The 25,395-nt window shown below is 45.2% G+C and overlaps 1 protein-coding gene across 4 annotated transcripts in view; it reads right to left on the reverse strand.

Moving 5' to 3' along the window:
* Positions 1–25,395, reverse strand: part of LOC119647214 (ras-GEF domain-containing family member 1B) — a 1,018,095-nt gene that overhangs the window by 490,050 nt on the left and 502,650 nt on the right. For all 4 annotated transcript variants that reach the window (XM_038048042.1, XM_038048043.1, XM_038048040.1 and 1 more), the window contains one exon: positions 1,478–1,609. In XM_038048042.1, coding sequence (XP_037903970.1) covers positions 1,478–1,609 — 132 coding nt within the window. The remainder of the gene's footprint in view (positions 1–1,477; positions 1,610–25,395) is intronic.

Genomic DNA, 25,395 nt, shown 5'->3' on the forward strand with positions numbered 1-25,395 from the left:
TATGCATTCGGAATATTGCCGTGGACGAAGACCGATCTGGAAAACGTCCAGCGGCGGATACGGACAACTATGTCCAAATTTCGAATGCATCATCGAAATTCTGCCGTGGAGCAGATGAACCTACCTCGTGATATCGGAGGTAGGGGCGTGGTTGACATGGCATTATTGACAACATTATCGCCAAATCGACTTGCTGCGCGCTTATTTTTACAGCAAAGAGCAGGCGAGTCCTTTGCTTGTGGCTGTCTGTAAGGTAGACTGTGGACTGACTCGACTTTACTTGAAGGGTCGATCTTTCAATCCTCTGAGTGGGGTCAAGGTGGCTGTCTGTAAGGCAGACTGTGGACTGACTCGACTTTACTTGAAGGGTCGATCTTTCAATCCTCTGAGTGGGGTCAAGTCGGACCAAGATCGGATCGGTGAATGGAAGTCGAAGGCAATGCACGGTAAACACGTGAATTGTCTTTAGCAGCCATTTATCCATTTGCATTTGTCGACCAGATGGTTGTGTGCTGGGCAGCTCTTTGCTGAGACGAAGGGGTTCATGTGTGCCATTCAGGACGGCGTGGTCACCACCCGCGCTTATAAAAAGCTCATCATGGAAGAACGGGTGGAGAACGACCAGTGCAGAATGTTTGGTTCGGTGTTAGAGACGTTGGACCATCTCATTTCTGGCTGTACTGTTATGGCACCGGCGCAATACACCAACAGGCATAATGCTGCATGTAAGGTTATCCATCAAAACCTTGCATACAAGCATGGGCTGATCACGGAAACATGTCCGGTTTACCGATATGAGCCGCAAGCACTACTTGATAGTTTTGCTTACAGCGTATATTGGGACCGGCAAGTTCTGACTGATCGCCATAGTCCACACAACAAGCCTGACGTACTGTTAGTTGACAAGACGGGTCGCTCCGCGTATATTATTGATGTTGCTATCTTCCATAATAGCAACATTGAACGGAAATACGTGGAAAAGAAGGTGAACTATGGGCCATTGGCTCGGGAAATCAAAGAAATTTGGCATCTCGGTTGTAGTTCCCATAATATTGTCAGCTACAGGTATTGTACGTAAATCCCTCACGGCTTCCCTTAATGTTCTGGGACTTTCGCACAGTTTGATTCAAACCATGCAGAAGTACACGATTCTGCATACGTTCTCGATGTTGCAGCGAGTACTCGACGGATTCTCCCGCTGACCTACCACCGGCCACCACCACCAGCGCCCCTTTAGTTTTTAAGTGGGTAGGATCGTCCGAGCCTAAACAGTTCAACATCTGAATCTGCTAAAAGTGGCAATTATAGGAAAAATACTTCGAAATTGTCGGAGTAAATTATACCATGTAGAAATTGCTATTTTGGCATCAATTCATATTTCATATTTTCATATTTTAAGCTAATAATATAATAACTTTATGGAATACCGATTGCGGTACCATTCTGTTAAGGCTACTGCATTTGTTTCACTTCTTACCTGTTTATCCACAAGGATGGTGCTGCTACATTGTAAAAACTCTTCAGGCCCAACATGTTTCGCAAGCTTCTTTTCAACTCGACAAAGTAGCTGTGCAAACTCTGACGGTGATGAACATTCGATGGAATCTGTCTATTAAAAACATAGTATTAGTGAACACTTATATGGGAGTCATTCAATCAGCTGCAGCGCAAGAATAATATAAGTATATCGTAACAATACAAAACTTTGGCAACAGAATCCCTACTAACATTTACACCAGTTTCTAAATATTTAGCCAAGTTGGGTGGGGGGAGGGCGGCTTGGGGATGAAATCACTTGAATTATAGGGTTATTTCTAGAAACGAACCAGCTTAAAGATCTGAAAAAAAAATCCAGATAATTCACTTAAATGATATCTTAAATGATATCTATTCCCTCGACGATTACCTACCTTGTCGTGGTGAGGGAGCGCAGTAAGGAATGTCCTCCAGGAAATGGGAGGTGACACCTAAAGCGAAGCAATAATGAAAACCCCAAGCCAAGGTGTGACTACCGTGCCGACGGCTGAAAGGTCACAGGGGTTAAGATGTGGTCACAAACGGTGAAATCTGGGTACCAGGCGACCCCCAGTTTCAACTAGCCTTGTCTCGGCGAAAAGGGGCTCTGCTGAGATCGACTTACTTTCCCCGATGAAATTGAGGCCGTGGCAGCCAATTATGAAAAAACAAAAAAACATAAACCTATTCAGCAAACACAATGAAACTTCAATGGTGACGATCCAACCCCGAGTGAAGAATCTGAGTTTAAAGTGGGAACCAATCCGATTGGGACCCAGTTCTTAACGGACGAGCCGAAGCAGGCCCCTTCTGTCAGCACTCCTGACCCCAGGCTCCAATCGGCGCCACCTACTGAGGCTAAAGTCTTGCGCATGGGTAAGCACCTGTCCACGGACAGCAAACAGCCTTCGAGCAAACCGCCTTCGGGCAAACAGCCTTCGGGTAAACCGCCTTCAGGCAAACTGCCTTCGGACAAACCGCCTCCGGGCAACTAGCCACCCAAGAGCTGTGCCAAGGTTGAGGGGAAAGGAGCGTTTGGGGCATCTGCAGCTAAAGGGAAACCGAAGCGGCGGCGGTCCTCGGACGATCCTAACTCTTCGACACAAAAGGCAGCAAAGAGGGCTCGCCGGCAACTGCTAAGCCTTCATTTGCAGTCAAGGCTATCGAAGCCGATGGATGGGTCCTGTATGACGACTCTAATCCATCCGGCTACGATACTGAGCAGTGTGAACAGCTTAGGAGGAAACTCATCCTAGCTGTAAGGGCTGAGTCCGCGCAAGGAATGAAGCTTTGCTTTGAGTCGGTAGGTGTATACCGTAAAATGTTACGGCTGAACTTCGCCGACAAAGACACAAACGAGTGGCTCAGGCAGTACTGCTCCTTCCTCAACGATGTGTGGGAGGGTGCCCGACTAACCTTGAAAAGGGTCTCTGAGCTTCCATCGATCAAAAAGTGCTTCCTTTGGCTTCCAGAAGAAGAGCGAAATGGTGTTGGGGTTCTGGAGCAGTTTGAGAGAGAGTCGATAGGCCGGGAATTTTTCTCACTATCGGCGTTCCCGAAACCGATGTTAAGAAGGAAAATCGGGCTGCCGGCTCTACTATGGGTGGGGGACCGTTACGTTACAAGTGTCGGCTCTTAAGACCATTGAAGGGGACATGCAGCCCTCGGCATCTTCATCTGAACGTAGATGAGGTGCCACATTCCCCAAATAAATTTGCAGCATTGTAAAGCGGCGACTGCATGTATCAGTCGTCGGATCAATAGCTGCAAAACATTTATATACCTCATACAAGAACCGTGGATTGTTAGTGGGGTAGTCAGGGACCTAACTTCCAACATCCTGACCTGTTGTATGCCAATGGAAACGATCGACCCCGCACCTGCATGGTAGTCTCAAAAGACATCCAGGCTAATTTGGTTAACGACCTATGTGATGGCGACACCACATCGGTTAAACTAACCATAAAAAGTCAACAGGGAGATAAAGAGAGACTATAATGCTCTGCATATTTTCCCTACGACGCAGAAGACGTTCCCAGTGGAATATTCATCAGAGCTATCCAATATGCCAAAAGTAGAGGAATGGCGGTAATAGCAGGATGTGATGTCAACGCTCACCATATATGCTGGGGAAGTTCGAACATCAATGCAAGAAGATCGAGACTACTGGAGCATCTAGTAGGAACCGATTTGCAGATCCTAAATTTGGGTAATGAACCCACTTTCTTCAACGTGGTCAGGCGAGAGGTCATCGACACCACGGTGGCATCTCCTAACATCGCGACTCTGATCGGAGAGAGGAGAGTATCAAACGATATCACACTCTCGGATCACAGACGCATTGATTTAGGTGATGTACAAAATAGAATTGAGCACCCGAGTCACGATCCCTGGGAAGCGCATCAAATCCATTGCTGGAATTGAGAAGACAACCCAGATGATCACAACTAGCATGAGAGAAGCTTTCGAAGAAAGCTGTCTACTCAAGATGCCAAAGAAGGGTAAAACACCATGGTGGAACTCGGATTTGACGAAACAGAGGAACGACAAAGATGCTCCTCAATTATACTCTGAAGGGTAATTCAGGCACTAGCTGGAATCGCTATAAAGGGGCACCGAAGGCTCTAAAGAAGAGCATAAGATCGGCTAAACCATCATCATGAAGACACTTTTGCGAAGAGAGGGACTAACTGTCTTGAGGCAACCTCAAAGCTGAAGCGGATTCTGGTCAAAGAACATAGCCAGAAACTGGGTTATTTACGTTTACAGAACGGAAAGTGCAAAGAAAGCGATGAAGAAACGACAAACCATTTGTTTGAAGTGCACTTCCCAGCAGCATCCAAAATCTAATCTCCGGGCCAACAGGTGCATACAGCTCTCAACCGAGAGACTGGCATGCAAAGTAGTATCACTGGAGCGAGTAAAATGGGCATTTAACTCATTCCATAGATACAAGCCTGCAGGTCCGGATGTCATCATCCCCGCGCTAGTAGTAGAGGGAATGGATGCCCTGAGTCTACACATTCGGGATATATATCGCGCATGTCTAGCACACGCTTATATTCCAATTAAATGGCGTGATATGAAGGTGTTATTCATTCCCAAACCAGGAAAACCTACCTACACAGATGCAAAAAGCTTTTGACCGATCAGTCTAACGTCCTTTCCGGACTAAGAACTAGAAAGACTAATAGATCGGTTCATAATGGATACACACATTCCTAAGTGGCTACTTCACCATAGGCAACACGTTTGGATGCAACTCTGCATGTAATCCACAGCTGGTGCCTCCGCAATGGACTCACGGTGAACACTAGGAAGACTGGACTAGTTATGTTCATTAGGAGCATCAGGTGGGGCAGCTATACGCTACCCACCTTAGCAGGGGCGGAAATCCAACTGGCACAAACAGTCAAGTACTTAGGAGTACATTTCGACTCCAAGTTAACGTGGAAGCATCATATTCAGAAACAATATCAGAAATCCTGCAGATTGTTCAGGTGCTGCAGGAATGCGATGGGTAAGCCCTGGGGACTTTCACCCAAGCGGATATACTGGATGTATACATCCATAATAAAATCCATTTTGATGTATGCATACATCGTCTGTTGGTGAAGACTGAACTTTGCTAACGGCAGGAAGCTGCTAACGCAGATCCAGAGACTTGGTTGTATTACTGGAGCAATGAGTACTAAGCCGACCGCGGCACTTGAAGAAGTCTTAAATTTACTCCCCATTTACTTGGGTTCGATACCATTGGGGCGTGGAAAGGCGGCCAATCATACGGTCATGCGTCTATCTGGAAATTCCTTGAAAAACATCCGGTAGCCCTGATGCCGACCGATCATATGGTTTCCAGATTCATCTTTGAAAAGACATACACTGTCGTAATCACCGAAAGAGAAGAATGGTCGACAAGTGGCCACGAGTCTTTTCAGATTACAGACTTAATAATCTTCACCGACGGGTCACACAGTCATGGAGGACGGATTGGGCGCAGGGGTGTTCTCGGAGTATTCGATTCTCGAACTGGCCCGTCCCCTCTGAAAATTGGCGACCATATTTCAGGCGGAGATATATGCCATTTCATTGGTAGCAGACTATTCGAATCTGTTCCGACAGTCGGGCGGCATTATCAGCACTAAGTGGCAACGACATATCAAGCCAGTTGGTGTAGAGTTGTCATCAGGTGCTGCTGAAACTTGGCCGACTGAACGAAACATTCCTGATGTGGGTGCCGGGGCACTCTAACATCGCCGGTAATGAAGAGGCTGACAGACTGGCTCGTCGAGGGTCTGGATCCACAATGGTGGGGTGAGAACCAGCTCTTGGAATCCGACCATCTACTGTCAAGTCTACTCTGAAGGGTGAAATTTCAAGGATTCACGCAACCGAGTGGAGAAATTTGGACTCTTGTCGGCAAGCGAAAATGCTTGTGAAAGAGCCTAGGGCCACTAGAGCGGCATTTTTGTTGACCTTTAAGAAGTGGAACATGAAAACCCTAGTAGGGCTTTTAACGGGACACTGTCCCTTAAACTACCATATGGAAAAATTGGGGTAGTGGCTTCGGCTAGGTGCATGTGAGGAGAAGGAGGAAACGGCCCTGAACTTTTTATGCAGCTGCCTGGCATCCCCAGATCTCAGGCGAAACTACCTTGGCAAGGTTTTCTTCAATGAAGAATCTGCACACTCTCTGCCCCTGGAGAATGTTCTCAGATTCGCTAAAGCCTGCGAACACCGTAGGCGGAAAAACATTGAATAGGCAATTTACGGGGATAGTACAATGGGCCCAACAATGGCCTGTGTGCTCGGAGCTGCGGCTCCCCCCGGTAAACTAACCCCGCTAACGACACCTGCCCAAAAGACTTAATAACAGCATATTACAGTATTTTGGAAATTTACTGGTAGCCTACCTTTTGCACGAGAAGTATTAAATTAATGTAAATCACAAAGCGAACATAATATTTAATAACAAAGTTGTATAATAGAAGTTGCCAATTCCTTTCGAGAAATTTACTGTACTCAATCATTTGTGCATATATAGAATCTCTCACATTAAATTGAAGAGTCTTATTTACTTAATACATATGCATTACGAGCCTTACACAAATGTGACCAGCGCGCTTGACCCCTTAGACTCGGACTTGAAATTGTGCCTCCATGTTTCACCAGCGTGATAATTTTATTGAGATTTTATTAAGATGATGAATTATTTTCAGACCACCTGCTCGGCATTAGGAAACTTGCGAGCGTTGCGTTGCGTGTTGGAATAAAGGGGCCAAAACAACCAACCAATAAGGCACATAGTCCTAATCTTCAAATCGACACTCGCTGCCGGTTGTTGCCAACTTTCCAGGAAATAGTAAACCACATGAAATACTACAACCGGTCGGAAGTAAAATGCAGGTTGTGCGGTGAATGTGACTTCGGGGGAATTGAAATCACAAAATTACTTACTTGGCGTTATCAATTAATCCACCACGTATTCAATGCGAATCGTCACCAAGATCAGCAGATAATAGCTGGATAAAAAGAGATACCGAAAAGGGGCAGCAATCTTAAAACATTTGGAAGGAGAATTCCTTCCTCATTTGCGGTAGATTGAGATAAGACTTTCAAAAGTATTTATAGTGCTGCCAAAGACAATTCACGCATTGGCCCGACTTTACCCACGTCAACGGATTGAAGGATCAATCCGCACGTCGTAGGAATTCGGACAGTAGGGCTCCTTCAGATCACCAACTCGAGCTTGGGTTCCTTGCAGAATTCCTAGGTAGAAATCTGTCTCGGTCATAGCTTCGATGTGCTATATTCGGCATGCGAATCGTGATGACATTTGCGGATGGCTTGGATTCGACACTTGTCTAAATCAAACTCCATCGGAATATCACGGTTGAACATGTCCACTATTCGCAACAAACTTCTAAGATAGTCGTCAGTACCAGCATTCAGCTTGATGTCATCTAAATACATCAAGTGTGTCAGTTCGCAATTAGCACGTAGGCCATATTTAATTGCAGAACGTTGCCCTCTAGTATCATTCAGTAGCCATGAAAGGGGGTTCAATGCCATACGAAACCACAGGGGACTCAACGAATCGCCCTGGAAGATGCCCCTCCGTATACGGATGGGCTCTGAGATATTAGCACCCTCAGATGTACGCACTAAAGAGGTTTCTTTGGCTTCCAGCTGCTTGTCCTACAACCACCGAGTCGATAATGTATTGCTCTTTGCAACTCCTTGACCCGACTTGGCAGCCCTTTTGCTCCTCGAACAATGTGTTGTTGGTATCGATCCTTCCACTAATAATAGAAGTAATAAATCTGTAGAGGGTTGGTAAGCAAATCATCGGTCTTGTGTTTGCGGGGTCCTGAACCGTGCCCTAGTTAAGGATAAGGTTGGTAATACTCGCAGTGACGAAGGGTGGAAATTCCTCCGGCCGACTCATGATCTAATTTATGCTGTGTGCCAACCGACTCTGTACACTGGTAAATTTCTTATACCAGAAATTCTGCACCCGATCCAGACCTTCCCGTCGAATGTCGAATCCAAGCCATCCGCAGAGGTCATCAAGAGTTGTATGCATTGGTAACCTCCACATCGAAACTATGACCGAGACAGACTTCTACAAGTACTTACGAATTCTGCAAGGAACCCATGCTCGAATTGGTAATCTGAAGGATGCTCTGCTGTCCGAATTCTTGCGACGTGTAAAGCGGGTACTGAAATCGCATCTCTGCGGGCAGAATTAAATAAGCGCTTTGAATGTATTCGCTATCCCTTCACTGCCTTATATGCATTCGGAATATCGCCGTGGACGAAGACCGATCTGGAAAACGTCCACCGATGGATACGAACTACTATATCCAAATGCAAAATGCATCATCCAAACTCTGCCGTGCTTTGGTTAAACCTGCCTCGTGACATTGGAGGTCGGGACGTGGTTGACGTGGCGGCACAATGTCACCCATAAGTCGTCTCGCCACGCGTTTATTTATACAGAAAAGAGCAGGCTTTGGCCCTTGGATGCAGCAGTATGTAAGGCAGACTGTGGACTGACTCCACTTAACTTGAGTCGTCTGAGTAGGGTGAAGTCGGAAAAAGACCGAATCGAAAAATCGAAGTCGAAGGCAATGCACGGTAGACACGTGAATCGTCTTTGCCGGTTTGCATTTGTCGAACAAATAGCTGTGCGCTTGGAAGATCTTTGAGACGGAGGGATTCGTGTGTGCCATTCAGGACGGTGTGGTCGCCACCCAAGCTCATAAAAAGCTTATCATGAAAGAACGGATGGAGAACGACCAGTTCAGAATGTGTGGTTCGGCGTTAGAGACGTTGGACCATCTCATCTCTCTTATGGCACCGGTGCAATACATCAAAACCTTGCATACAAACATGGGCTGATCACGGGAACATGTCCGATTTACCGATGTGAGCCGGAAGCGGTACTTCAAAGTTCTGCTTACAGCATGTATTGGGACCGGCAAGTTCTGACTGATCGCCATACTGCACAAAACTAATCAGACGTACTGTTAGTTGAAAAGACGGGTCGCTCCACGTATATTATTGATGTTGCTATCTTCCATAATAGCAACATTGAACGGAAATACTTGAAGGGTAGGATGAAGTATGACCCATTGGCTTGGCTCAAAGCAATTTGGCCTCTCGAGCGGGTGGTTGAAGATCCCATAATATTGTCAGCTACAGGTATTGTACCTAGATCCTTCACGGCTTGATTTGATGTCCTGGAACTCTCACACAGTCTGGTCTAAACCATGCAGAAATCTACCCTGCTACATACGTGCTCCATATTGCAGGGAGTTCTCGACGAATTCTCCCCTTTAACGTGCCGCCTTCCATCACCATCCCTTTATATTTTAAATAGAGAGGATAGTCCGAGCGTAAGTGCTTCGCTTTTAGTGCTGGTGTTAGGTAAAACCCGGCTTCTGTTGAGATTGTAGCAAGAAACAATAATGAAAGTGCAATGAACGAAACAGAAGAAAAAAGCAATTATTTTTCTAAGTGGTATGTTTTGATGACTGCGTCGTAATGTCGAAAACCCTAATTTGGTTGGACATCTAGCCACCTCGATGATCAGAATCATGTGTTATGACTGCTTCAATACAATCATTTCAGAAGGTTCGCCTAGGCAGCGGATGAATACTGAGGGAATGAATCTCTTCATAATCCGCTCTTATTGCGAAGAGTACAATATTTTACCGTCACCGTCGAGCGTTTCCTGCAATACGCATACGCAACGACACAATTCCACCCGTCATCAGGGTACCATTTGGACTGGAGGTAATTGCGAAAGTCTATGGTTAAGTCTCCATTTGGTCAGAGCCGGTGGCATCAATCACACCACGTCAACGCTACGGGTGCCAGCTTCAGTTCTCGTCGAAGTCTCCGCTGAGATTGAGGACGAATTCTAAAGAGCGTATGTAGAATTTTCAGAAATGAATCCTTTCCGTAAATCAGGCGTTTCTATTGTCTATCCACCTCTAAACGCTCCGAGAATTCTACCAAAGGACGATAATAAGATTGGGTATCGTCTCTGCGCTTATATATCGCTACTCTAACCCATCATCATCATCGACGACGCAACAACCGGTATCCGGTCTAGGCTCGCCTTAATAAGGAACTCCAGACATTCCGGTTTTGCGCCGAGGTCCACCAATTCGATATCCCTAAAAGCTTTCTGACGTCCTGACCTACATCATCGCTCCATCTTAGGTAGGGTCTGCCTCGTCTTCTTTTTCTACCATAGGCATTGTCTTTATAGACTTTTCAGGGTCATCCTCATCCATATGGATTAAGTGACCCGCCCACCGTAACCTATGGAGCCCGATTTTATTCACAACCTGACGGTCATGGTATCGCTCATAGATTTCGTCATTGTGTAGGCTACGGAATAGTCCATCCTCATGTAGGGGGGCAACAATTTTTCGGAGGATTCTTCTCTCGAACGCAGCTAAAAGTTCGCAATTCTTCTTGCTAGGAACCAAGTCTCCGAGGAATATATGAGGACTGGCAAGATCTTTGTCTTGTACAGTAAGAGCTTTGACCCTATGGTGAGACGTTTCGAGCGGAACAGTTTTTGAAAGCTGACAGAGCCTCTGTTGGCTGAAATCAACCGTGCGCGGATTTCATCATCGTAGCTGTTATCGGTTGTGATTTTCGACCCTAGATAGGAGAAATTGTCAACGGTCTCAAAGTTGTATTCTCCTATCCTTATTCTTCTTCGTGTTTGACCAGTGCGGTTTGATTTTGTTGGTTGATTCGTCTTCGGTGCTGACATTGCCACCATATATTTTATCTTGCCGTCCTGGATGTGCAGCCCAAGATCTCGCGCCGCCTGCTCAATCTGGATGAAGGCAGTTTGTACGTCTCGGGTGGTTCTTCCCATGATGTCGGTATCGTCAGCATAGGCCAGTAGTTGGGTGGACTTAAAGAGGATCGTACCTCTTGCATTTACGTCGACATTACGGATCACTTTCTCGAGGACCAGTTTAAAGAGGACGCATGAGAGGGCATCACCATGTCGTAGACCGTTGTTGATGTCGAATGGTGTTGAGGGTGATCCTGCTGCTTTTATCTGCCCTCGCACATTGGTCAGGGTCAGCCTAGTCAGTCTTATCAATTTTGTTGGGATACCGAATTCTCTTTGGTACGGGCCAATGATGTTCTGGGCGTATGGGGCTATCCGGCCTAGCAAGATAGAGGAGAATATCTTATAGATGGTACTCAGCAACGTGGTACCTTTATAATCGCTGCACTGTGTGATATCTCTCTTTTTATGTATGAGACAGATAATGCATCGTTGCCAATCGCCAGGCATTGATTTACTGTCCCATACCTTGAGCACAAGTTGATGAACCACTTAGTGTAACTGGTCGCCTCCATTTTTAAGTCGATCAATTGCACGGACTGTTTCTTCTATACTTGGCGGTGGCAGTATTTTTTCGTCGTCTTCAGTTGGTGGGACCTCCAACTCGCCGATGTTCTGGTTGTTCGGTAGCTCATCAAAGTACTCAACCCATTGCTCCAATATGCCCATTCTGTCGGAAATCAGATTTCCCTCTTTGTCTCGGCAGGATGAGCATCGAGGTGTATAAGGCTTCATCCTGCTGACTTGTTGGTAAAACTTCCGGGCCTGGTGCGGTTGCTTCCTGTACTTTTTCAGTTCACAGACTTGTCGGTTCTCGCAGTCTTCCTTTTTCCGTCTGTGAATCAGCTTCTCCGCTCGACGGAGTTCGTGATAAGTCTCCGCGCTTGCCCGCGTTCTTTGAGAATGCAATATTACTCAGTATGCGGCATTCTTCCGTTCCGTTGCTAGCTTGCATTCATCGTCAAACCAGCCGTTCCGACTTTTTTTGCGGTTGGGGTCAAGTATCTTTGTGGCCGTATCAGGGATAACGTTCTTCATGTGGTTGTGAAGATCATTTGTTGATGCTTCATCTTCAGGACCTCTGATGACCGCGGTTATTGCGGCATCCATTTCCCTCTTATAGGTGTGTTGTGGATGGCTTCAGTATTTATTCTCACCTGATTGCCAGAGGGGATTGTAGGTGGTGTCGTATTTCGGGCTTGGAGCACCATGCCAAAGAGATAGTGGTCCAAGTCTATATTGGCTCCCTATATGTTCTGACATTCATCAAGGCTGAGAGGTGGCGGCGTTCAATTAGCACGTGGCCAATTTGGTTAAAAGTGGAGAGGCCCACGTATGTTTGTGAACCGCTTTCCGCGCAAACCAGGTACCTCCAACAACCATACCGACGTATCACCTGAATACGGGCTCAGTGCCTGCTTGACTGTTGAAGTCCCATCAAAATCATACTTGGGACAGGCTTGGAGGGTCCGCTCAACTGCCAAGTAGAAAGTATCCTTCTCCGACTCTGCAGTCTCCTCTGTAGGGGCGTGAACGTTAATGAGGCTAATATTTCTAAACTTGCCTTGCAAATGCAGAGTGCATAGCCGTTCGCTTATATTTTCAAAGCCGATAACAGCAGGTTTCATTTTTTGGCTGACTAAGAAACCTGCTCCAAGCAAATGGTTTACTGGATGGCCACTATAATATGTGGTGTTGCGGCTATTCTCCAGGAAACCGGTCCCTGTCCATCGCATCTCTTGTAACACTGTTACATCAGCCTTATATTTGGACTGGGCTAGCTGCTCAGTAGCATTCGGTATGTACAGGGAGCGCACGTTCCATGAGAAAATCGCGCAAATCGTTAATCCGTTGTCGTTGCCGTGTTCGTCGTTGTAAAATCCATCCTCTCCGAGGCTCCTTTCGTGGCTTCGTAACATCGGTTTTCCGTGTAGGGTTGTCAGCCCTACCCAATCCCCAACCTGGAGGACCAGCTGGTACATTTTGTCCTGTTCTTAGGCGCGGGGGACTCGCCTTCATCCACTGCAGGTTTTCATTAAGAAAGAACTCCCAGTGATCACCACGTGGAGGTGGAGATAGGGTTTGGTAGTAGAGCTGTTGGTGTTGGTTCAGCGGGCGTTTCCCAAGTTTTATGGTCCATCGTGGGTATCAACCCACGTTTCGCCCTGGGACCTATACTACCCTTTGAGGCACCCGATACCTTGTCCCGATATAAGGCTGACGTAACAGCGCTGCAGGAGATGCGGTGCACAGGGACCAGTTTCCTGGAGATTTAGTCAACCAAAAAATGAAATCTGCTGTTATTGGCTTTGAAAATATAGTAAATATATATGCACTTTGCGTTTGCGAGGAAAATTTAGAAATATAAGCCTCATTAACATTCACGCCCTTACAGAGGTGACTGCAGAGTCGGAGAAGGATGCCTCCTACGAGGCAGTTGAGCGGACCCTCGCAGCCTGTTCAAAGTATGATATGAAAATCATACTTGGAGATTTCAACAGTCAAGTGGGGACAGAGACTGTATTTAGGCCATACGTCGGCTCCGATAGCTCACATAAAGATAACAATGATAACGGATTGCGGATTATTCAGTTAGCAATATCGCACGAAATGGTTGTTGGAAGTTCCTGGTTTGCGCGGAAACATACATACGCGGGTCTCTCGAAACGGGACCACTTTCAATCATGTTGACCACGTCTGATCGAACGCCGCCACCTCTCAGCCTTGGTGAATGTAACAACATACAGGGGGCCAATATATACTCAGACCACTATTTCGTTGGCATAGTGCCATAGTAATTTTCCAGACGATATTGTCGAGCATCGCGCATTGCTTTCGGGTTTTTCTCGTTGCAAAGAAGATAGAGCTCGACCGGCGCAGGAGCCGGATGGCAGGCGATTCCTTCAACCCTTCCTCCGCTCCCCTTCCGTTGGCTCAAGGAATTCCATGATTTGAAGGTTCCGCAAGATGGGAGAATTCGGAAGTTACCCCAAAGTAAGGTGACAGATGGTCCCAGGCAACCTCCCTGACGATAGGGAGGTGTTTAGTTTGTAGTCCAATGACGAACTGTTGCGGGACTTCAACACTGTGTGCGTAAATGCATTCACCTACCCTACCCAAAAACAGGTTTTGTGTATTTCTTTTATAAAGCGATTTGAGTATGCATTTTTCCCATTACAACCAAGCACGTAATATATAGTATGCATATATTATGTGAGAATATCCACTTTTCCGTGATATTAACATTCATAAATTTGCACGGAAACGGCAAATTTGACCTATTATAACTTTGTTATTCATAGTGTGATTTCCTTGGCAGGATTATGCTCCATACTATAGCCTACATTGCTCATGATTCTAGGATGGACTTAAGGAGGCTTTCGCAGCCAATTACTAAAAATTATAGTAAAATACTATTATTAAGTTTATTTGATCAGACATCAGTATGGAAGGTATTTCAGAGCCTAGGCAACATATAGTGGTAGTCTCTTAATTTCTTTCAGTTAAATAGTTTCTGAGAATGGGTCCGCTAAAAAAGTGGTCAATTTCGAACCGCCGCACTCCCCACCTTTCCAATAAATGTCGAAACTGGGACCGGCTTCGGAAAGCACCAACTAAGGCCTTTCATTTGATATCCCACATGACTATATTTTGAGAAAAAAAAAGTTGTGCATTCCCCTTTTGTATGTATAGAGAACCCTCCTTAAATTATACGTAGAAGGATGTAACTTACTGTATGCACGAGCGCTCAAAGTTTCCGACTTTTCAGTCGGTGGTACAGTCTCCGAGAAAAACGTGTGTGACGGACAGACAGACAGGCGGACAGATAGACAGGGCATTTCATAGTTAGATTTTGGCCCGAAATTGCAGATTGTACATCTTTTAATTACCACGGGTTTTTGGATGTATATAATAGAAAAAATAATAAAAAAATATCTTCTATCTTCTATCTTCTATCTTCTATCTTCTATCTTCTATCTTCTATCTTCTCTCTTCTATCTTCTATCTTCTATCTTCTATCTTCTATCTTCTATCTTCTATCTTCTATCTTCTATCTTCTATCTTCTATCTTCTATCTTCTATCTTCTATCTTCTATCTTCTATCTTCTATCTTCTATCTTCTATCTTCTATCTTCTATCTTCTATCTTCTATCTTCTATCTTCTATCTTCTATCTTCTATCTTCTATCTTCTATCTTCTATCTTCTATCTTCTATCTTCTATCTTCTATCTTCTATCTTCTATCTTCTATCTTCTATCTTCTATCTTCTATCTTCTATCTTCTATCTTCTATCTTCTATCTTCTATCTTCTATCTTCTATCTTCTATCTTCTATCTTCTATCTTCTATCTTCTATCTTCTATCTTCTATCTTCTATCTTCTATCTTCTATCTTCTATATTCTATATTCTATCTTCTATCTTCTATCTTCTATCTTCTATCTTCTATCTTCTATCTTCTATCTTCTATCTTCTATCTTCTATCTTCTATCTTCTATCTTCTATCTTCTATCTTCTATCTTCTATCTTCTATCTTCTATCTTCTATCTTCTATCTTCTATCTTCTATCTTCTATCTTCTATCTTCTATCTTCTATCTTCTATCTTCTATCTTCTATCTTCTATCTTCTATCTTCTATCTTCTATCTTCTATCTTCTATCTTCTATCTTCTATCTTCTATCTTCTATCTTCTATCTTCTATCTTCTATCTTCTATCTTCTATCTTCTATCTTCTATCTTCTACCCTACCAACTGAAAAAAGCTGAGAGTATTATAGTTGTACTGAAAGGTGTTGAGTCAGAGGTAGAAGCAAGTGAAATCCAAAAAGTATTGGAAGTTAAAGGATTCACAGGACTCCACAACGGCTATACCGTGTCGTACTGGAAACAGACAAGAAAAAGCTACAAAGACCCGAAATACATAAAATCCACAAGTTGAAATACCTCCTCCATCGTAAAATTCTGGTTGAAAAACTTTATTAGAAGAATGGGCTCGAACAATGCCAGAACTGCTAGCAATTTGATCATACAAAAGGATATTGCCAACTACTAGTGTTTGTGTAATCTGGGAAGTTGTATGTTATATAATACAATACAGCTGCCTGCACTATAAACAAAGGCTCAAGTGTCAAATATTGCACTTACTGCGGTGGACCACATACTGTTAAATACAGCGGTTGTTCAGTGTACATGGAAATCAAGCAACCTAGCCACTCCAGCAAACCATAAATAGACGTGAAATAACCAAGTAATCTTGATGCCAGCCACAACATCTAACAATAAGTCCGCCGTTAGCTATGCAGCTGTTCTTAAATCTACTTTCATGTTAAAGTACCAGTAAACCCCTTTCTGCAAAGTTTAGAAGGACCTCTCGTTACGTGAACGCAAACTGAGATAAAAAAATCATGGCATCAATGCAGACCATATTCTAGAAGATAATGAATTGTTTCCATTAATTATTCGTCGTCATATTTAAAATGAACATCAATTGGAATACATAAAGATAACGTCTAGGATATGATGTATGTATTTGCAATTTGAAATTTCAAACTGCCATCTATAATCGCATATATGCAGTGGGAATATCGAATACAGAAATGCTGGAATATGAAAATATAAGAACACTACTTATGTACATACTCGCCACATGAGTAGGCATATATTTCCTATATTGTATAATGCAACAGCTATCAACATTTACATATATGTACATACATTCGCTCTCAATCGTAGTCTGCATAACAGTCAAATAAAAGTGCACACTGGTACATACGAATGGCATAAGTTTTTCCAATATGTACACATATATTTCACAAAAATCTAGCATAGAGAAAAGTGCAACGGAGTCTAGCTGTAGGGGGAAAACTTGTCATCATCATTCATTAATACATACTTGTACATGGATTTCCAGTCGGGAATGAAAGAAAACAAAGGCACACAAACACAGATATATTTCAGAAAACCAGAAAGAAATACATTTGATTATTTCCAAAATCAAGTATAGATACGCGCAATATATAAAGTGCACAACTAGTCATCATTTCAATATACATACACAAGACAAAACCAACGTACTTACTATTACACATCACGCAAACGCGCAAAATGGCGGCCGACTCTTCATTCTACCTACACCTACATTCTATCAGAATCAATGAAATTCTTCTTGCTAATGCTAATGCAATTGGAATTGCAAAATAAACGTGCAAATGTGGCACGGTGGCGGCTTCGTTCTCGGTGACGGCTATACATGGAAAAATGCAAAATTGTCGTCTGGTGTCTGGGAGAATCTCAGCATATTCTGTGAATGCGACTCGGAATGCGGTCAAAGCCTCATTATAAATTGGATCAGCATCCCCAGTTACTAAGCTTCTCCTGACTACTGGGTTCATGGAATGCCTTACAGGTAGAGTACTTGTGTTGCTCCTTTGACTAGTCCGGTAATCCGATGACTCCAGACCGAGCTCAAGTGAAACCTCTTAGAAGATACGTTGCCTTTGTTTTTTTGTTGGCAACTCGATTAATTTTCGCTATCACCCGGTGTTGATTGACAACGTTCTGCTCCGGAACATGACTTAGTTCCGGGAAGCAGGTTATGAACGCGTCATGGGGTCGGTGTCTGTATCCTAATGGATTGCGTTCCAAATACGTGACACGGTAATAGGCGCAGACGATAAATTCCTTAAGTTGGCTCGTCCAAACCATACGACGCTGAGGTCTTCCGTACCTGGTGGTTGACGACAAAACCGCCAAAACATTCAAGGGCGAAGAGCCGATTTGATGTTGTTGAGCGACTCTTAACCATGTTGGGTACTGTTTTCGTATCCCTGGAGTCCCATCAAAAGAATTTGAAGTGTTGGGGAGACAGTCAACCCTTCAACAGGGCCCCAATGGTGGCACGAGTAGGCCAAGCACTCCGTCGTAGATTATATTCCACAGCAGTGGTCCCAATACAGAATCTTGAGTCGCACGTATTGTCAGAACGTACGCCTTCGGCCCGTCGTCCGTCTCATAGCAGAGAAGTCTGTCCGAAAGGTAACTCTCGATTAGCCGAGCCAAGTAGCTAGGAATACCTAGTTTGGCCAAAGTGCCTTCAATCCAGCCTCAGTTGGCTGAGTTGGAAGCATTTTGACGTCCAGCGTCACCAGAGCACAGCATTTGCCCATGGCCATTGCATTTCGAGCCAATTCCACGCATCAACCGTAGAACGGGCTCGCCGAAACCCATTTTGCCTCTGAAAGACCACCCGCAAGCTCGATGAAGAGAAGTAGCCTGTTGTATATCATCCTCTCCAACATCTTCTCCATGGTGTCTAAGACACAAATAGGGCCATATGAAGAGGGCACGCTGGGTGGTTTTTGGGGCTTTGGTAGCAACACCAAATACTGCCTCTTCCACTGGACGGGAAATACTCCTTCCGCCATGCACGATTCGAATGTGCTTGCGAACCACCTTGGTCTGGCCTTGACGGCCCCCTTCAAAGCCTTGTTCGGAATTCTGTCCAATCCCGCAGCCTTGCTATCCCCAATGAGTCCCGAAGTTCCTCCTCCGTAACACCAGGGATCGAGAAGACGTCCTGGTGAGCTGCCAGTTGGGGTTCACTTTCATCCTGCTCCCGCTGTGGGAAAAGAGTCGTAATTATTTGCAACAAGAGCCGTGGGCATGTCACTTGATGTGATTATTGCCCGCGGATCTTGTTCACTACAACTTGGTTGGCTGTACCCCACGGATTCGTATCAGCCTCCACGAAAATGAATTGCAGTGACGTTACACTGTATTTCAGCGACTCCCCTCCAAATAAATACCTTACCTACTTTTGGAGGGATGAGGCATTGGGACATTGGTGGCCTGTTGCAGGCAACACTCGTAGGAACAAAATTGGGGATAATATTTCAAATTCTTTTGTTGGGACCCCAGGGAAACGAAGGCAGTACCCAACACGGTCGTTCAACAACACTAGAGCGGCTCTTCACCCTTGGATGTTTTGGCGGTTATGCCGTCAACTACCAGGGATGAAAGACCTAGGCGTCGTTTGGTCTAGACGAACCAACTTAACGAATTTATCGTCCGCCCCTATTACCGTGTCACCGATTTGGAAAGGAATCCAGCAGGGCACAGACATCAACCCCATGACGCGCTCATAACCCGCTTCCCGGAACTAAGTCATGTTCCGGAGCAGAACGTTGTCAATCAATACCGGGTGATAGCGAAAATTAATCGAGTTGCCCTACCAACAAGGCAACAAATTTTCCACGAAGTTTCACTTGAGCTCGGTCTGGAGTCATCGGATTACCGGACTGAACAAAGGAGCAACACGAATACTCCACTTATAAGGCACTCCATGAACTAGTAATCAGGGAAAGCTGACTGGGGATGTCAACCCAATTTATAATGAGGCTTTGAGAGCATTCCGGGTCGCATAGACACAGTATGCTGAGATTCTCCCAGATGCTAGGCCAAAGATCCCAAAACTTAACAAGGCAGGTAACTGGAAAGCGCCAGGAGTTGACAAGATTTACAACTTTTGGCTGAAGCGGTTCAAGAGCACTCACATTCACATTGATATTGGCAAATCAATTTAATCAGATGATTGCCGATCCTGATTTAGTTCCACCATTTTGCACCAAGGGGATAACTTTCCTCATCCCCAAGGATGTCGACCAATTACTTGTCTTCCTACCATCTATAAGGTCTTCGGTTCAGTTCTGTGTGCGAACATCTCAAAACATCTTGATGTTCATAAATTGATAGCTGAGCAGCAAGAAGAAGAAGAAAAGAAAAAGAGGCTGTAAAGAAGAGCTTGTAATCGATACGGTAGCTGTAAAGCAGGCTGTCCACCAAAAACGAAATACCTCGACAGCCTACATCGATTATAGATCAGTCTTTGACTCCATATCACATCCGTGGTTACTACAAGTGCTACGCTTGTACAAAATCAACCCGAATGTCATTCTTCTCCTCAGAACATTGGTGAAGAATTGGAGCACGAAGCTATCGGTATCCTCACAAACATCAGGAGAGATACCAAGGCGACTCTCTAAGGCCACTGTGATCTTTGGTTGGTTTTGAATCTTTTGCATGGAAGCAAATATGGGTTCCAAGTCAATCCAAGTCCCAAGGCGGGGGTTCACATAGGAAATGCCCCGTGGAGCCAGCTGTCTATCAAATCAATGGCGTGTTGTATATTCCTACACACCGTTCCAAGATCCCGATCAACAGCAAGTACAGCCACGTCATCAGCATAAGCTTGAGCGTGTATTGGGAAATTTTGCAGTTCGCACAGTAGTGAGTCGATCAGCATACTCCACAGAAGTGGCGAAAGCACACCTCTTTGGGGGCAGCCCTTCGTTGCTTCTGCAGTCAAGTAGCGATCGACACCTACCTCAGTGCACAGCAATCTCTGTATTAGCCTAGCATGGATCCACTTAATTAAAGCATCATCAACACCATGCGATCTGGCGGCATCACAAAGTTTTTGAGAAGGCGCACAGTCAAAAGCCCCTGCAATGTCCACGAACACCCCCATCGCATACTCACCATTCAAAGTTGCATCCTCTATCTTTGTGACCAAAGAATGAAGAGCAGACTCACAGGACTTTCCACGTTGGTAAGCATGTTGGTTTTCACTAAGTGGGTATGACCTAAGTGCGTTTCCACGAATGTGACGCTCCACCACTCTCTCCAAACCTTTCAGCAAGAATGAAGTCAAGCTGATCTGTCTGAAGTTCTTTGGATTAGGATAGTCATCTTTCCCAGCTTTCGGTATGAAGACTACCTTAACCTGTTGCCAAGCAGAAGACACGTAGCCCAGAGTAAGACATCCTCGGAAAATATTTCTTAGAGGTCGCTCTAAATGCTCCTTACCCTCCTTTAGCATTGCCGGATAGATGCCATCCATGCCAGGTGCTTTGAAATGTTCAAAAGACAGTATGGCAGCTCTCACCTTTTCATAGGTAACAACCGTTTTCGCAGTGTTCCAATTCCCCTTGCAACACTTGCGTGTTGAAGGGGTTGCAAGAACCGTCAACTCTCCCCCTACCACTTCTCTCACCCGTTCTCCCGGGTGATGTACTTTCATGAGGGTCTATACTGAATCCAGTCTGGAGCTTGTGAAAGTACCGTCGGGTTTTCTAAGAGAATCCAACTTGGCTAACTCATCCGTTTTGAGGACTCTGCGGAGCCTTGAAGTCTCTCTTTCGCCTTCCAGTTCCTCACAGTTCGCTCTAAAGGAGTCTCGTTTCGAACACCTAACGAGCCTCTTATATTCACGCTGTGAGTTACTAAAATTTAACCAGTCACCACGGTTTAGAAGTCGCCTGGTTGATTTCCTGAGCTTTTGCAGCTCTCGGTTCCACCAAGGAACCGTTTTACCGCTTTGGCATCGGGAAATAGGACAAGCCTCTTCATAGCACTCTAAAAGTATGCAGTTCAGAGCTTTCAATTCATCTTCCAGCGCCAAAGGAGTCCTTAATTATTGCCAAGAAGTTCATTGAACTTTGGCCAATCCGTTTTCCTAGGGTTCCGTCTTTGTACTGCAGACTGTTCGCCCGCAATAGTCAGATTGAATTCTAGATATCGGTGATCTGACAGTGAGACCTCGTCTAGCACTGGCCAGTGTGTAATCAACTCTAACAATTTTGAGGGGATCCTACGTTTGCAGTCATAAGACCAGCTGAAGTGACGAAATCAAATAGCTTCTCCCCTCTTGGATTGCATTTGCTACTAGCCCAACAAATATGTTGAGCGTTCGCATCGCAACCTATTAAGAGCTCGAGACCACTTGATTCTGCATACGCCACCAGATCCCTAAGCTCTTGCGTCGGTGGAGGATACAAAGAATCATAGGGTAAATAAGCAGAGGCAACTATGATGTTTTTCCTCTCGCCATTTATCTGGTATTGTATGATGACCGTAGCTAAGTGCTGGGAACAATATTGTCTCAGCATAGTTGCCTCTAACCGTCTTGACATCAGGACGCAAGCTCTCGGTCTTATGGATCTTTCGTTGTAGAAGATCCTAGCGCCCTTTACTTATCTAATGCCACAGATTCTGTTAAATCGAACCCACGGTTCTTGCACCAGAAAGATATAGGGGAAATCCTGCAGCTTTGTCATTCTCGCTGCTAACAGGTAGTAGGGAGCTTTGGCATGCTGCAGGTTTATTTGACCAATCTTTGTGATTGTCTTATGAAAAACAGTTAGAGGCGTATGCGGCAGTCCGCGTGTGACGGGTTTTCCCCAACACCGTACCGCCAGAGACTCGATCCCCTCGTGATTGATTTCTCTGAGAAAAGTCGTACTTGGAAGTACCGCAATTCCCATGTTCTCATCCACGAAAGGTCTCATCCCGCAGGACATTCGTCCGTTTTCCACTTAGCATCTTAATTGGTTTGCGGTGTCCGGGTTGCATAGATTCGATCACTCGAACTGGCATGAAGTCAGTTCCGTTCACATCTCTGGCTTCCCTTCCTTCCGCCTATTCGTTGGAGGGTGTAGGAGAAGTTATTAGCAGGTAGGATTGACTCTGTAGTCCCTTCCCCAGTGCAAGCCCCCATACGGGGGTTCCGCCCCTGTATGCACTATCCTCCGCGCGCGGCTTCATTGTGGGAGAGCGCACCAAAGATCCTGCAATTTGCTCTATGTTGTGTGAGTCAAAGACCAACATTGTTCTTCGCTCTCAAAATGGAGATGATGCCCTACAGTCCCCTGATATGACAGAATTTCAGTCTATATAGGAAAAAGTGGAGCACCATATGGTGACTTCCCCTGAGCACATTCAGACTCTGTTGGTCCAGTTCGAATACCAAGTTGAAACCTTCCACGTTTGTAGATTTATCCTTCCTGGCATTCATGAACTTTACCCTCCCGTGTCCAAAGTCCATGTCCGGGTTCTGTTCATCCAGCATGCGGATGATATCCTCTGCCTTCCTTCGAGGGCCTGGTAGCCAACATCCGACATGTTCTGTCCTGCGTAGCTCAGTGTTCACAATAGTAAACTTGAGCCGACCGCCGGAACTCAAAGTTGGGATTACCTGCTGGAGCCACTTTAAGGCAGCTTCGTCAGTGAACTCCAAATGGAGAAGCCCATCACGAAAACCTTGATTGTTAGATCGTGGCTTCGTTCCACGCTCCAGCTTTTTTTTTGCACAGGCATTCCCGGAGGATGGTAAATTGTCCCTCTGACATTTTGCCACCCTTGGAGGAAACTACCATGGCAGCAGTCAGAACAGAGGCTACAGCTTGCGCATACGTTCTCTTCCTCCCCGCCTTCGTGTTCGTATTCCTGCGGGAGGGATCAGTTTCATTGAGATCTCTTTCGCTGATTTTATCACCTCCCGGCACATCGGTCCTAATCCCCGCGAGATGCGTGGATATAAGCCCTGGTGCGGAGCACAATAAAGCGTTGGCCACAGCAGATGTGTTGGTCTTACGCTTCTTGCGCGCATTACCGCTGACAGTTTCCAGTTTATCCCCACCTTCCGCAGGATATTCCGCTTTCTTACGTCCGATTTCTCTGGGCGTTACCGCGCCTAGTGGTACAGCCACGTCCATGTCCTCATTCCCAAGGTGCTTCATCTTCCTTTGCAGTGCTCTCTTCTGCCGTCGGCTTGGGGCCTTTCCAGGTTCACGGTGTCCGGACCGCTTGAATCCATTTCCACATACTGGCGTTAAAGCAGTAGCTTCCACGTCACTAGCTTCCCGTTCTTCCGCTCTTCCTGGTAAGGATGAAAGAGAAGGTTCTGATAGGCAGGACTCAGCCTGTAGTCCCCCCTCCTTAGTGGCCGAAGTTCCCTTCTGCCGGCCGTAGTCGGATTTCTAGTTTCTCCCAAGTTGATAAATAGTTTCCGTACTTTCCTTTCGGGCTAACTTCGCCGTAGGCATTAAATGCAAGCTTTCCACTGAGTCGGAAAGCAGGCCTTCTACAGATTGATCTATAGGTGAGTATGAATGTGGTGAGACCTCCAAAATCCGCGCCTCGGCCGCGACATGATTGCTTATAGTCGCGGGTGGATTCGAAGTCTGTGACTTCTTACCACTTGGAGGGTTTATATCCTTCGTTTCCATATTTATATTTTGGACACCCTTAGTGTAGTAGTAAACTATTACAGGCTCCCCCACCACGACAAGGTGGTGTCCGAGGGGGAGCAGACGACGTGTACAAATACCTCGGCATATCGTCATAACGTAGATGGGTTATAGAGGCAAAACCTAATTTTTATGTTACTTTCTGTTGGGATGATTACCTGTTACGTATTTGCTCGCGCCCTGTTGGCACTAAGAAGAGCCCGGGGACCGGGGTTGATTTGCACAACGTTCGTTTGCCTATGTGTGACCGGGTAGGGATCGCTAAAATGACGCGTGTTGTTTGGCGGTGGATTATTCAGTAATTCAAATAAGCCAAGCACAATCGAAACTCTGGAATTGACGTACGTGTTCGCAGCAAGGGTTGAGTTAAGGTGTTTCGGGTTAGCGATCCCGATGTTGTTGATGTAGAGGGAATCACACGATTTACGACAAAAATAAAGCATCTTCTGGCCGTAAAAGAATACGTTTACGAATTAAGAAATAGAACTGCCGTACAGTCAAATCAGATGGAATTGAAAACTAATTTTGCCGTTTTTAAGGTCTTGTGTGAAACAAAACCTTATTAGAATCGAGACGGTGTCTGTCTGTCCGTCTGTCCGTCCATCCGTCTGTCTGTCACACCCGATTTATTCGGAAACGGCTGGATCGATTGTCGCGAAAATTGGTGAGAGTATGTAATCTGGTGTTCCCTTTACATGCAGTAAGTAGCGCCATCTTGTGTTAAGTTTAAGGGGGGCTCCCCATACATGTGAATGGAGGGTAAATTTTTTTTTTCACCGAATGTAGCCATGTGGGGTATCAAATGAAAGGTCTCAATTAGTATTTTCCGAAACTGGTCCAATATTTGATATTGGATGAAACATAGGGGAGTAAGGGCTCAAAATATGACCTCCACAAAGTGTAACAGGTCTCGTTCTCAGAACCTATCCAACCGAAAAATCTGAAAAAAATCACAGTGGTGCATCTCTACGAAATCTTCCGGTTCCGATATCTGGACAAATAAAGTTAATAATAGTATATTTCCACATTTTAGAAATTTACCCGGCAACCCCCCTTATGTTCATCTTAGACGTAAAAAATTTAGCGTCGTTTAGAGTCCTTATGAATTGGGTCCCAGAGAATTCTTTTGTTTTAGTTTCTTAGGTATTTGTCAACCAGACATGTGTGTATGTAGGTATATAATATATGCGTGCTAATGAACTTTGCGGGTAGTGCCTAATTCAGATAGATATAAGAAGTAAATCCGAAATAGGGGTACTATCAATTTATGTACTTGCATATATGTGTACAGTATTCGGAAATAGGCCGTAAGTGGCACATAGAAGAACGAATGCTCAAAATGTCTGCCCCAATAAGTGAAACAGGTCTCGCTCTCAGAACCTATCCAACCGAAAAATCTGAAAAAACTCAC

This window comes from Hermetia illucens, chromosome 1, assembly GCF_905115235.1.
Source record: "Hermetia illucens chromosome 1, iHerIll2.2.curated.20191125, whole genome shotgun sequence".
In the NCBI taxonomy this organism is placed as follows: Eukaryota; Metazoa; Arthropoda; class Insecta; order Diptera; family Stratiomyidae; genus Hermetia; species Hermetia illucens.